General features: G+C 36.7%; 1 protein-coding gene across 2 annotated transcripts in view; it reads left to right on the forward strand.

Moving 5' to 3' along the window:
• The first annotated feature begins 2,202 nt into the window (after positions 1-2,202).
• LOC116300220 (NFX1-type zinc finger-containing protein 1) overlaps positions 2,203-14,244 on the forward strand; it is a 31,640-nt gene continuing 19,598 nt past the window's right edge. The window contains exons 1-13 of one of the 2 annotated variants that reach the window (XM_031709043.2): positions 2,203-2,869; positions 4,190-4,282; positions 5,958-6,424; positions 7,101-7,308; positions 7,887-7,997; positions 8,318-8,419; positions 9,434-9,522; positions 9,819-9,887; positions 10,881-11,155; positions 11,633-11,725; positions 11,914-12,057; positions 12,673-12,816; positions 12,915-13,020. In XM_031709043.2, coding sequence (XP_031564903.2) covers positions 2,280-2,869; positions 4,190-4,282; positions 5,958-6,424; positions 7,101-7,308; positions 7,887-7,997; positions 8,318-8,419; positions 9,434-9,522; positions 9,819-9,887; positions 10,881-11,155; positions 11,633-11,725; positions 11,914-12,057; positions 12,673-12,816; positions 12,915-13,020 — 2,491 coding nt within the window. In that variant the 5' untranslated portion in view covers positions 2,203-2,279. Of the gene's footprint in view, positions 2,870-3,968; positions 4,109-4,189; positions 4,283-5,957; positions 6,425-7,100; positions 7,309-7,886; positions 7,998-8,317; positions 8,420-9,433; positions 9,523-9,818; positions 9,888-10,880; positions 11,156-11,632; positions 11,726-11,913; positions 12,058-12,672; positions 12,817-12,914; positions 13,021-14,244 lie in introns of those variants that run through there. The other variant, XM_089030323.1, reaches the window with a different exon arrangement.

Here is a 14,244-nt window from a genome sequence, read left to right on the forward strand (position 1 = left end):
CGTTTGATTTTCTGCACGCGCATAGTAGGTGCGCGCTCTACGCTGTTTGCTAACGTTTTCTTGTGCTTTTCTTATGTTCAAATGCTGTTCAAATCTACCCTCAAGATGACGATGTAGGTCGAAAGCTTTGGAAAATAAATGTAAGAATACTCCAGAAAGTTGAACAAATTACTACTTCAATTTCCTGTCGTATTTGCCAAGCTTGCGACGTGCACATTCTATTCAGGGCAGAGTCAAAATATAACGGAAAAAAACCCAAAAACGTAAGCAAACATCGTAGAGCGCGCGCAGTAGATGCGCGTGCAGAAAAACAAATGGTTTAAAAATAGCATCAAACTGTGCACATGACGGTTACAAGGCTATATAGGGGGGATTCATTTTCTTTTGATGATATCTATTACACACTTATGATATCTGTTTCACGGGTTTATGAAAATCACTCCATAAAAGTACATAGGTGGTTATCCAAGTAAATTAAATAAAATAATCTTCATAAGTGTGATTTTGGTTTCTCTTGTCATCATGCATTGTTAAATGTATGCTGACACAGTTTTTAGGAACACTCGGTTTGGGGGTTGATCAGAAATAGAAAACAGTCATCAGTGTTCATGTTATTAAGATTTATATAAGTTTTTTTTCTATAAGCTATGTTTATTTTTTTCTGCGAGAGTCATATATTGGACACCGAATAAGAAAATGTTTTTATTATCTATTCCCGAGTTACAAGGTAAGGCCTTAAATACCGCCCCATTTCAAAAACTCGGTCAAAACGCTCCCAAATGGCTCCAAAATCGACTAGAAATCAAAGGACACAGTAAGTTATCAAGGTAAGCAATTTTATTCATGAAAATGCCAAAAATTTACGAGTTGTAAATTAAGACCGTTAATATTTTATATATCAACATTCAAATGACCCGCTCGTTGTAATACAACACCACAGGACAAGAGCTTGGGCCGCCTTTAGTTGTGTCAATTGGCTGTCATCGTCAAACATCCAATGAAATACGGTGACGGATTGATGAAAGAGTAGGCACTTTCTTCAGGCACAATTGTTGGAAGAAGCTATAAGCCTTGCTTTAGGGGGATCTCATTTTTTGCATGACTTTAAGGGGGGGGTGTTAAAAATTATTCTGGACATTTCAAATTTTCACCTGCCCCCCCCCCCCCCCCCCTCCCCTGCCATACATTACAATACAATACAATATACAATACAATGCAATTTTATTTGGCACCTTATACCTAAGAGTACATGGGTGTTTGATTCCCAATATATGATAGGTATATATATATATATACTATGTATTAGGTAATTTTCTTATTTCATTTTCATTTATCAGCATACATTGATGAATGTATGCTGATATAGCTTTTTGTAGAGACGCTGATTTTGAATTGATTAAGAAAATAAAACGACTGTCAGCGCTCATATTGTTGAAATTAATGCTGGCGTTTTTTTCTATGAACTCTCTTAAATCGTTTCTATGAGAGTCACTAGTGGACACCAACAATTATGAAGGCAGCCTTAGGAATATGAGCCAAACCCTCCTCTTGACCATAAGATTTTTTGTTAGACAAGTTTTTCATAAAGAAGCATCGATTCAAATTTCTTTTGAACTAAATCAAAAGGGTCAAAACGGATAGAAAACTGGCTATACAAACCAGCTTTCAGTCGTCCAGTCCAGTCCAGTCCAAAAATTCCAATTCCCAAGTCGTTCCAAGTCCCTTTCATCTGACCTGCTAAACGATCTTCAAAATTTGGCGGCTAAAGACAAGCATGTTCTAAAGACATAACTTGAAGGATTTTGAATCAAAGTCCAAAATCGGTGTTCCTTTGAGCTACAATGTATTACATAATTTCATTTCAGTTTTGCAAAGGCTTCCGGCCTCGTCCACTTGTAGCAACTTGTTATTTTTGGAGCAACCATTCCTGGAAAAAGAATGAATTTTGCCGAAATTCTTGGAAGAGTCAAAAGAAAAACCCTTGAGGGTAGAGGTAAGGATGGCTTTTACAATCACTAAAAACTTACATAATATGACGTTAAATTAACATTTTAAAATAACTTTAACATAAAAAAGCGTAGTAACGTGTCAAAAATACTATGAATTTGTTTTAAGCTTATCTCGAAGGAATATAAATAAGGCTGGACAATGTCTTGATCTCTACCTCCCGCTTCGGCAAATAAGCGCTTGACTTGTGTCGAGGTGTTCGCATCCAGACAATCTTGGGTTGAAGATGAGTTTTTCTGACCGACACGGAAATCTAACGTTTAGCTTTAAGTATGGAGCTCCAGGCGATCAAGGCGATCCTTAGGGAATCCAAAGTTTGCCGTAACCCTTTTCATGTAGATCCTCTCGCTAAAAAACTCAAACCACTCTTTGAAAATGTAAAATTTAAACTTGCTTTTTCTGTCAAAGAAGAATATCAAAATCGGCCACTTAAACTCGAAAAATCTTCTCCAGAATCAAAACTAAGGCTTCAATATCTAAAGGAATTTTCAGCTCAACCTAATGCCAGTGAAAAATCTAAAAATTTCGACGTCTTCGCTAAAGATTTCCAAACCTTCCTTGATGGCAGATCTACTTTACTGGTAGACAACAATCTTGAAGATGCATATAAGATTATCCAAGATTCTGAGAGAAATGAGGAGGATGACTTCGTTCACAAAGCAAGAATTGAGGGTGTAGTTCTCAGGACATCTCCCAGCTACGTGTCTTTAATCACTTTGGATGGATCAGAGGAATTATTGGTCAAAGTTAATCGAGAGTTTGTAGGTTTTGGAATTAAAGTCAGAGCTGGTGATGTTATAAGTGTTGTCAACCCCAAATTGACTCGAAACAAGGAGAATGATTTGGATCCAGAATTGAAATGGTAAGACCCTTTCGATTTGGGATAGTTATGATGAAATGAAAGACTACCAATATATATCTTAGTATGTTGAATGTATAGTATATTATTTTTAAGCTACATTATTTTTTACTAAACACTATCAAACATCAAAGCTTGAGAGCTCTTTAGACAAAAGAAACGTTATTTTAAGAGCCACTGTTTTTTACCTCAAGCATGAGACCAAGAACTGAAATTTTACTTTTCCTTGTTCTTTAGTTTTATCAGTAATAAAATAGAAATATGTGCATACATTAAGGAAAGAAAAGAAACTTATATTTTACAACCGCCAATCCCCAGAGGGCTGTTCCATGAGTTTCTCATTATACTCACTACTACGAAATTCTATATTATTTACAACGTACATTACTCAACTCACATGTTGCTTTTTACAGAGGGAGGAAACCGGAGATCCCGGAGACAACCCCTCTGGCAAGGGAGAGAATTTACAAATCAAACAAACTCAACTCACATATATGTTCCAGTCTGCCGGGGCTCAAACCCTGACCATAGCAGTGAGAGGCGAGTGGTAAACGCGCTAGCTACTACTCCACCCATGTCACCCATTTCCATGAAAAATGTGCTCATACTTTTGCACTTTGCACTGTAAATAATGGCATAGCTATGAATAAAATAATCATGTAATCAATGTCAGTGGCCACAGCAGTCATAAGGCCATGATATGGAGGAAAAAGTCATTAATTTTGTTCAGTAAGCTAGGGTTATGGCTTTTTCTGTTAGACAAGGAACACTGCAGAGCAGAGTTGATTTCAAAAGGGAATAGGGCTTAAATTTATGGCCGGTTATCAGATAATGTCTGGCCAGAACTGGATCTTGTCCAGTCAAATCTTTGCTTTGCCGGTCATTGACCAGTAACATTGATCCAAAAATGAGGTATGACAAAGCTAAAACTAATTTTGCCTGTGATCATCATGACCAGCAACTTATAATTATTTTACAGTGCAACAGTACTATAACCAGGACTATGTCCCAAAAAACTAGATAGCCATTGTCATTTTTTATGGGAATAAAAAGATATGTCAAAAGGCTATTGTTTTCTGCTGCTTTCTGATTGGCGCCACTTCCCAAAGTTGGAATGTATTGTTTTTATTATACAATTTGATTGGTTCTCGCTGTCTAAGTGTCCCTGGTTATAGTAATCACACTGTAAGCCCTGCAGAGGATCACTTTCATGGGTAGACAGTGAAGTGCTGTCTGCTCAAGGTACATGATGTTTTAGTGCATTCCTTGTTAGGATAATATGACTTATAAAAAATTTTTAATTGTTTTTTTTAATTCTTACAGCTGCTACAAAGTATACCCACATGAAGTGAACGATTACCTAGATAAACTCAAAGCAACAAATGATGCATGTACATTGCTTGAAGGTGTTTTAAGGTAGCTAGATTGCAATGAGGGTCTACTAGAGGTGTATTCCAACAACCTACTTACAACTTACTGACACCAACACCCTACTGACAACATCCTACTGATACTCTACCAACACCCTACAGACACCCTACCAACACCCTACTGACACCTTACCAACACCCTACTAACAACATCCTACTGATATCCTACCAACACCCTACATGTACTGACACCCTACCAACACCCTACTAACAACATCCTACTGACACCCTACCAACACCCTACTAACAACATCCTACTGATATCCTACCAACACCCTACATGTACTGACACCCTACCAACACCCTACTAACAACATCCTACTGACACCCTACCAACACCCTACTGGAACCTACCAACACCCTACTAACAACATCCTACTGACACCCTACCAACACCCTACTGGAACCTACCAACACCCTACTAACAACATCCTACTGACACCCTACCAACACCCTACTAACAACGTCCTACTGACACCCTACCAACACCCTACTGACACCCTACCAAAACCCTACTAACAACACCCTACTAACAATATCCTACTGATATCCTACCAACACCCTACTGACACCTTACCAACACCCTACTGGCAACCTACCAACACACTACTGGCTTTATACTGACACCCTACTGACACAACCTACCAACAGCCTTCTGACATCTTACTGATACTATACCAACACTCTACTGACACTTATTTTGCAGACATAGTTAATAGACACCTAATGAATTAAGGCCAAACAAAAAAATAAGTGTGTTTCCTGTTGCATGAGAAAAATAATTGGGGTCGGTAGGTTAAAACTTTTTTTAATGATACAACAGTGGAAATGAGCTTACTGGGAACCCTGTGGTGCATTTGGGAATGAAAAAGATATTAAGGTGACTGCCTACTTTTGGAAATTGATTTAAGCTTTTTTTAAAACTTCGATTTTCCGAATTGAAATTTAATGCTGATTCCAAATCTGGAAAGAAAAATAGGGTGTCCCGAGCTCGTTTTTGAGATAATCAGCATTTAATGGAAGCCTACGCACGAGCTTTTGGAGTAAAATTGCGCCACCGGAAGTGATTAGAAAAAAAATTAAGATTCATAAGATAATAGTTATTTGCAGACTCTATGATTGCACGAATGAAGGCTAGTCAATCCTTCTACAATAATACGTTGATATTTTCGACAAAAAGACAAAGAGATACATTGATTTGTCATATTTTGTAGTTTCGGTGCTCTTAAAAAATCTCATACAGTCGAACAAAAATCCCTACAAAAATCTATTTTTTCATGTGTTACTGATTTAAACTTTTTCTAAAATGTTGATATAACCTAGATTTTTAGGAGTTTTTTCGAATGAGCTATTAAAAAAAAGAGAGTCCCGTGCAAAATGTGAGGGTTTTGCCCTGTTGAAGCTCAAAACGCGTATGGTTCTTCAATAAAATCTTGTAGATTTTTCAGCGGTTTTTGAGTGCGCGCTCATCGTGGGCTCAATTCGAACGTTCAAAAGTAGGCAGCCACCTTAAGGTCGGCAAAAATCGACATGAAAATTAGGATCAGTCGTGCAAAAGGAAACACACTAATTTTTTTTGTTTGGCCTAATAGTTAATGGTTAATACATTATATATTTCAGTTATAAGTGTCAGGTTAATAAATTTTTCTTATAATTTTCAGATCAGTGGCTGTTTGGGAGTATGTCTTGAATGTATCTGTTAAAGAAGAAGAAGAACAGGGTGAAATGTGTAAGAAAATATTGGAAGTGTGTCAAAAAGTCAGTGATATCAGCTACAAATCTCCAATGGCAGGAACAATCAGGAACATTTGGACCAGTTTTAAGGGAAGCAAGTTCTTTATTGATGTATTACCTAAACTAGTGAAAGATGAGACTTGGCAACGAGAAAATGTGCAACTGGTTAAAAACTTCCTTGAGAATCTACTGAAACATCTTCCAGAATGTGGAGTTAGAGCAATTGAAATTGTAAAAAAGTTGAACATCGAAAGTACTGGCCATGGGATGGAGTTTATGGAAACATTGTTATCAATCCTTGCATTGAATGTCATTGGGGTCAAGGATAATCCAAGTCATCTCAAATGGAATCAACAGTCGATCATTCCTGTTTCCAGTGAACTACTCACCACAGGTTTGTTTTTGTGTGCATGTTATGTTATATTCATTTAATGATTATTAGGGAATTAAGGGTGCCGGCGTAGAGATAGTGCACTTGCCTCACCTCTGGGGTCTCGAAATGATAACCTCAAATGATGCAAACAGGTCTTTTACGAAACAAGGTTGTCTCACACATCCGACCATGTCCTGCAAGAATTGGAACTTGTCTGGTCAAATCTTTGCTTAAACAGTCAATTTAACCAGTAATTTTGAGTGAGAAACGAGGTATGGGCAAGCTAAAACTAATTTGTCCAGTGAATGACCATTGTTATTTTAAGCCCTGTCTTTTCACTGGAGTTATTATTGAGATCAATGTACATGCAGGGAGTAGGGATGGACAATGCCATGAATGCAAACTTTATGCATCTTGGCAAAATTTGATATTCTGGCTAAAATAAGCTAGATAGTTAAAATATTATTGATCAAAGTCAGTGCATGGCTAACTCACTGATCAAATTGGAATGTAATTTGTTAGGTAAGGATGAAAAACTGGAGAAATGCCTTTGAATCAAGGGAAAGACAGGTTATCAAATTGCCATTAACATATCATATGGAATGTCCAGGAATCTGAAGATCCCAGAATGAAATACAAGTGCATAATTAATTTCCAAGCTCTGAATGAATAATTCAAATTATATTTGTCTTGACAGACACTCAATGGAAAGACCTTCCACGTGTCAAAGTTAAAGCTGATGACAAGAAAGAATCATCGACAGAGTACAGTTACAATTCTGAAGAAGAGTACATCATGACCTACTATACTCTGATGAGAGAAGAATGCTTCCACAAGTTAAAGTTTGGTATCGGTCATTTCTTGGCGACTGGAAAGCTTGATCCTAAAGATATCATGATGTACAGGTATGATTTGTCAGTAATGATGGTGATGGTGGTGGGGATGGTGATGGGTGGTGGCGATGGTTATGATGGTGACAATGATGGTGGTGATAATGATGATGTTGGTGGTGATCTTGATGATAATGATGATCATGATGTGCAGGTATGATATGTTACTAATGATGGTGATAGTGGTGACAACAGCAATGATGATGATGTTGGTGGTGGTGGTGATTATGATGATGATGATATGTTGATGATGATGGCGATGGTAGTGGCGACGATGAGGATAATAATGTTGGTGGTGGTGATGATGGCAATGAGGATGATGATTATCATGATATGGTGATGGTGGTGATGATGATGAAGATGATGGTAATGATGATTATTATGATATAATGGTGATGGTGGTGATGATGATGATGGTGGTGGTAGTGATGATGAAGATGATGATGGAAAAGATGATGATGATGAAATGAAGATTGATAAGGACACAACAATAGTTAATATTTCAAAAGCTTCACAATTTCTATCATATTTTCTGTTTGTATGCTTTGCGATAATCACATATATTTATATAATATTTTTTTAATTACTTGCAGGGTATGTCTCCTTAAAGCTCTTCCCAACACCAAGCAATCAATACAAGAAGGATTAGCTCTTGTATTTGAATTATCCAAAAATGAGAAAACTGATGAATCTAATGATCCAGAGTAAGTGTACTCAGACTGTTATCATGAAATGTAATCATCATCATCATCTCCACCATCACCATTATCATCATCATCCCCACTGTCATCACTTGTTGTTACATGGTGATCATAATCATTAACAATTCACCATCACCATTATCATCTTTTTTCCCATTAACAATTGACCATCACCACTGACTATTATCATGATCACCAGTGTCATCACAATCGCCACACTATCAACACCTTCTTCATCAAAATCATCATTATAATAACCAATCATCCCCTCTTCTACACTTCTACTACCTTTCTCATGACCAGACCAACTTTTTTTAATGTAGTAACAGCAGCTGGTTAATGTTTGGTAATCTTCTGTGTTTGTCATTCGATGGAACTTTCCAGTGTCCTGTGTGGGGAATCATTAGTGGAGACTCAGAGGAACGGTAAGTTTTTTTTGCAATGCCATGCCGTGACTATTACTTTCGAATTCACTCAACTATTAGTGCTGCCAAAATCAGACTCGTATCCAGTCGTGACTCATGCTTTTTAATGCACACGATGGCTTTTGGGAAGGAGAGAGAAAAAGTTAACTTACTAATCTTTCCCTTGATGCACCGCGAACTCTCTAAATCCTTCTCATCAACCACAGCGTGAGATTTTTAACACAAGAGAAGCGACTAGGTACGAGTCTGTGCCAAAATAATGATCCATCGCTTTTGAATTTTGTTTAACTCTTAACAATTTGGAGAGCGTTCAATGGTCACCTAACATTAGTTACCAGCTTTTTTCTGCTGATTTGATATTAAATAGTGACTAACTCAGGCAATGTGTCAATTTTGTATAATTTAATGTATTGCCATATTTTTTCAGGTTTGAATGGTACGTGATCTTAAGGCATTACACCCATTATCATAGTCAAGCAACCCAAAAAAACTAAGAGCACTATAATTCGAATCTTCTGGGTTTTTGTCTTCCATCAGTCATGTATCGATCCAATTGTTTGAGTTAGTTATGTTTTTGATTGGCGAAAGTTAGAAACCCATGGGTTTAATTGTATTAGCATAACATTTTATTTAAATGGCTATTCCCAATATTGATTTTCTTGTCTTGTAACATGGCACAAGGTTACATTTTTAATGACATGTTATTGCAGCAGGCTGCAGATTTTTGAACAACTTTTAAAACTCACAGCAATCTTGCCATCCATCTGCTTTGCCACCCTGGTGCTGTTCAGCAAAGCCAACTTTTAATGCAACAAATGGTACATTAATATGTCTTGATAGAAAATCATCTTGATGTCACATAATATCACCTCTCTCTCTTTTTTTTGCTATTTTTTGAGCAGGCAATTCAGGGGGAGGGAAGGAATGAGAGGGTTTATGATATTGCACAAACTTGGCTTGTGTAAATAAAGTCATTCATTTCTTTTTTATTAATCATGCTATATTACCTTGTAGGAACCAGGTTCAGGTCAGCCTGTGCTCAGAAAGAAACAAGTTGAGTGAAGCTGAAGTTATTACTAAGCTACAACAGCTGCAGGATAAAGGTACATATATCTAACTTATGTAGTGTTGGGATCCCTGTGTTAGTTTTGGGATTCCTGTGTAAAATTAAGATTATTGTGATGATGAGTAGAGAATATTGAGAAGAAAAAAAATGGAATGACAAGTACAGATAATAGAGGAATAGGCCAATCATGATCCAAGAGGATCGTGGACAAGTTGGAGTCGTAATTATTAGCTTCAAATCAATGTAGTATGCTTAATACTGGTCCTTGAGGATTAATTTTTAGTCTTATAATTTATTTTGGTTTTAAAAGTTCCCCTTGTCTTTTATGAATAGCTTACATGGCTGAGAGCAATACTTACTATCGTGCTTATGGTCCACCCTTGGAAGTACTTCAACAGAAAGGTGAGGTGGAAAGAGGGTTTCATTGCAATAAATTTGAGGTGGAGCAAAATGTTTTGATTTGCTACTGTGTGGTGGACAAGCCATTTTTTGCTGATGCTGAAGGCAGAGGCAAAGGTTTGCTTTTGAAACAGTACTGTATAACAAATTATGATATTTTGCGATAACTGAGTTTAATAATTATTTTGTCTTTCAAATTATTTTTCTGTTTTCTTAATTTTGCTTTGGTTGTTTTTGCAATCTTTAAAACATACCAAGTGAAAGGGAAGCAAGCTATAATGTTTACAAGTGCAACATTGTGCAATATTGGTACCTGAGCAGTCAACTATCATGTACTGTTTATTGCATTGTAATTAAAGCATGAGCAGATGATTATTTTTAGCCAGTTATCTCGCTCGATCAAAATTACTGCGGGGAAATATAAAACATATTAGCCTACAGCAATTGATTCAAGGGTGGATCCAGAGTCGTCATTATGGATAATTGGGTGCCCTACTGCAGTTTAAGACTGTTAAATAATATCAAATCTAAAGAGGTTGGCTAATTTCCTGGTGACAGCACCTAATTCTTGACATCACCCACTAGATTGAAGGAATTTTGGATAGCCGTCAAGATGACAAATATGCTAACCACTCATAAAGTAAACTGTCTTTTACAAAGCAATTTATCATATCGTGATTCACTAAATAGTTTCTTGTATTTTTGAGAAGACGATATTTTGTGGTATTGTCGTTTCGAAATTAAGGTTTCTGATTGGCTAAAAGGAAAGCTTGAGCGCGCTCGCAGCAAATTTTTACGCTTGTTGTTTACGCCATAGTGCGCGCTCGTAAGGAGATTTTCACTTTTAATCACCAAAAGTCGGTCAGTTTTTTCCTTTTTTATGTCTTAAATTATTTAGAATCACGATACAAAACAAACTAATTTCGATTTTTGTTGTCTCAAAATCATAATTAGTTTATATAGTTATTAATATTTAATTGAATATACTGCTTATAGAAACTGTGCCATTTAAAGAGCAGCTTGTTCAAGTACAGAGGTGTACTGATCCACCAGAGTATCTCAAGAATCTAAAGAAGCCTCCTGATTGGAGCATCATTTTCACAGACCCAGGGTGTATTGAACCCCATGATGGTGATGATTACAGCTATGAGTTACTCATGAAGGAATTTACAAAGCTGAGAGAAAATAAAGATCAGAGTAAACCAAAATTAGATGAAAAGCAGTTAGATGCAGTAGAACAAGCTCTGCGCAATAAAGTGACTCTTATCCAGGTTTGTTTAGTACAGTAAAAGTGCACAATCATCATCTATTACAAAATAATCTGGTAAATTATCCAGCTTGTGTTGGTTGGGGACCTGTGGCTGTGATATATTATTATACATATATATCTAGCTTTGTTTTTAATTTGTTATAATCTGGGCAACACTCCTATGTGAGAGTAATCCAGTACCACTTGAAAGCTGGATTTTCATTAATTGCTTTCTAAGTACAGTACCGCTTTAATTTGTAAGGTTAGGTTTAGTGCTATTGTTTGGATGACCAATCTATTGTTTTTTAATCCAATCATGTAACTCGTTCCGAGCAGTACGGGCCAGGTCCTATATGACATCTGTCACCTGGATGGGTGTGGTCTTTGCACATTGTCGTTTGTCTCAATAATAAAAAGAGAAAACATTGTTTTAAATGTTTAAAAAAATTAAATTAAAGTTATCAACATACTGTAAATTGACCTGAGATCTTAAATTTAGGGACCGCCAGGCACTGGTAAATCTTATGTTGGTGAAGCACTTCTTCAACTGCTGCTGTCCATGGAGGTACCAAAGACTAATGGTCCTATACTGGTAGGTTGATGATGACTTGACATAATAAAACTAAATCTGTTCTGCATATACTCATCCCTCGCTCCACCACTGCTTAACTATATAGGAAGTTACCCCTCCTTGAGTACTTCATCAGTCTGGTGTGTCATAATTAACGAGTGAATAACAATGAAAATCAATATGCTTACCTGTTGCTTTTACTATTTTAGGTCGTGACATATAAAAACCATGCACTTGATAACTTCCTGCAGACCTGTGCAGAAAAAATCCCTGATTTCCGAGACAAGCTTGTACGTGTTGGAAGAGGCAGTGATGATGCATCAGAGGACCTAAAGCAGTGCAGAATAAATGAGGTAAATATAGTTATATTTAATTTAAAGGATTCATTGATAAGTACATATTATTGTATTACTCTTATGATGGACAGTGCATTGAGCTTGACATAGGATTAATATAATGGTTATGGAGGGGTTAGAGACTGATGAGTGTTTTTTTAAAAATACACACGAGCTAACTGTAGAGAGAGAGAGAGCTCTGTAGTGCAGTATGAAGTAATATTGATTGAAGTAACTGATTACTGAAAACAATCAATAACTACTAACTAAAGAAATCTTACAGGTTCAAATTGTTGGTCGGAGATGCTGTATTCCATTGGGAAAACGATCCTTTATTTGCATGGCACTCAAGAGTAGCTGGGATTGGTACGCCACCACCCCCCACCCCACCCCCCCCCTCACACACACACACCCTGAGTGAGTGGGTTGGGAATTAAATATTGTGTTTGGCATCAAAAATGAGATTTGTGAATATGATTTAAAATTTGTTTGGGTGGCTTTTAGTAAGTCCTGCTGGAAAACACCTTTGGTTATTCAATACCAGACATACATGGTTACACCTAAAACCCCAACATGAAAAATTGGGATTAAATCTTCTAAAAGATCAATCATCAGGAATAACTTTACTTTTAGAAACTAAAAGATTTATCTTGGGACGAGTACTTTCAGTCATCAAAGAGACTCAAACTACAACTGGAAGCAATGAAACCTGATATTGAGAAGTGTGTGAAGAGCTTGCGATGTTCCAACAAGTTTACTGTGTCTGTTTTCATTAAGGTATGTTTAGGAGACAAGAGATTATGCAAGTTGAAATTTCATGGTTGTAGCAAAGGACAGGGAAGGAGTGGGTTATATTTCATATGCTTGCTTTCCAGGAAGCAGACAATAACCACTTACTGCACCTCTGTACAAAACATGACTACACTGAAAGAATGCAACAAATCCAGAAAGACAAAAATTTCAGAGTCAAGCACTTTAAAGGTATGGTATGGTGCATGTGCATACTTTATATTTAACAAATCACTCATAGATTTAAATTGACTGTCCTCTTCAAGGGTGGGTCCATGAAGGCGTAAAGGGACTGGTGCCCCCCTCCCCTAGAGGTGGAAAGCTAATTTTTAAATATTTTTTCCAAGTTCTGTAGTATATTAATCCACAAAATTTGGTCAAGTCCCCTTTCCCTATTCTCCCCCACAGCCCCTTTCAGTGTTGTCACGCAACGCTTTCTCCCCTGAGTAGCGGCTGCTTACCCGAGAACAACATTCCTTTCCTATTGTTTGTGTTCAACCAATCAGATAAGTGTCATTGTGTTTCAAGAACCAATCAAAACGTTTCGAATTTGACAACTTGTAAGCATTCATGAGAGAAAATCTTTTGTAAATTAAAATTGAATTCGTTCTTGTTAAATGTTTAATGCGCTTATTGGAGATGGAACTACAGTAAGTGTTTTCTTTGTTCATAAAGAAAGAAAAGATTTATATTTTTATAAGTTTAGCTATTGACATTGTTTTATCGGCTGATAATGAATTCGAGTTTGTACTTGCTATCGAGCTCGTACCAAAGTATTAGAAGCAAAAAGAAACTGGAAAACTTTTTTTAAAAGCATAATTTAAACAAGACGACTCAAGATTTAAGAGATTGAATTTGAATATAAAGTCGGACAGTATTTTTGATAAACGAAGAAGATGAGCTGTGCAGATCACTTATTTTAATTAAACAACGAATGCAGTGTAAAGCTAAAGAAAATCACAAAAAGGCTAGATAACTTTTAAATCTGACACTGTCACACCGTTGACTTCCACGAGTATTCATGTAAACTTCTGGGTAACGCTCACAGTTCTGGTATTTACTTCGCGTATACTGCGAGGATTAGCTCAAATTTGATACTGTTAGGAAAGTTGTTTTGTTTTGTTTTGTTCACACTGTTAGAAAAGTCGTGAAAAGTGAACACGAATCGTTAGCTAGAGCGTTATCTTATGGCCAACCTTGTGGTAGCAGTTTATATGAAATGTCAAGAACTTCGAACTCCTGTTATTCAAAAAGTCCTCGAGATTGTCTCGAAAGAAATTACTGGGCTATGCTCAAGAACGCCTAATATTTTATTCCTTTGAGCGATTTCCCATATCCAGTAGGCAGATTTTCAAAGAAATTTTGTTTTTCTTGTAAAATCTTTCGTATAGTGTCTTTCTGATGATCATTAAACTG

Source organism: Actinia tenebrosa, unplaced genomic scaffold, assembly GCF_029948245.1.
Source record: "Actinia tenebrosa isolate PJP-AT-01 unplaced genomic scaffold, QUT_ActTen_1.0 PGA_scaffold15__27_contigs__length_11533743, whole genome shotgun sequence".
In the NCBI taxonomy this organism is placed as follows: Eukaryota; Metazoa; Cnidaria; class Anthozoa; order Actiniaria; family Actiniidae; genus Actinia; species Actinia tenebrosa.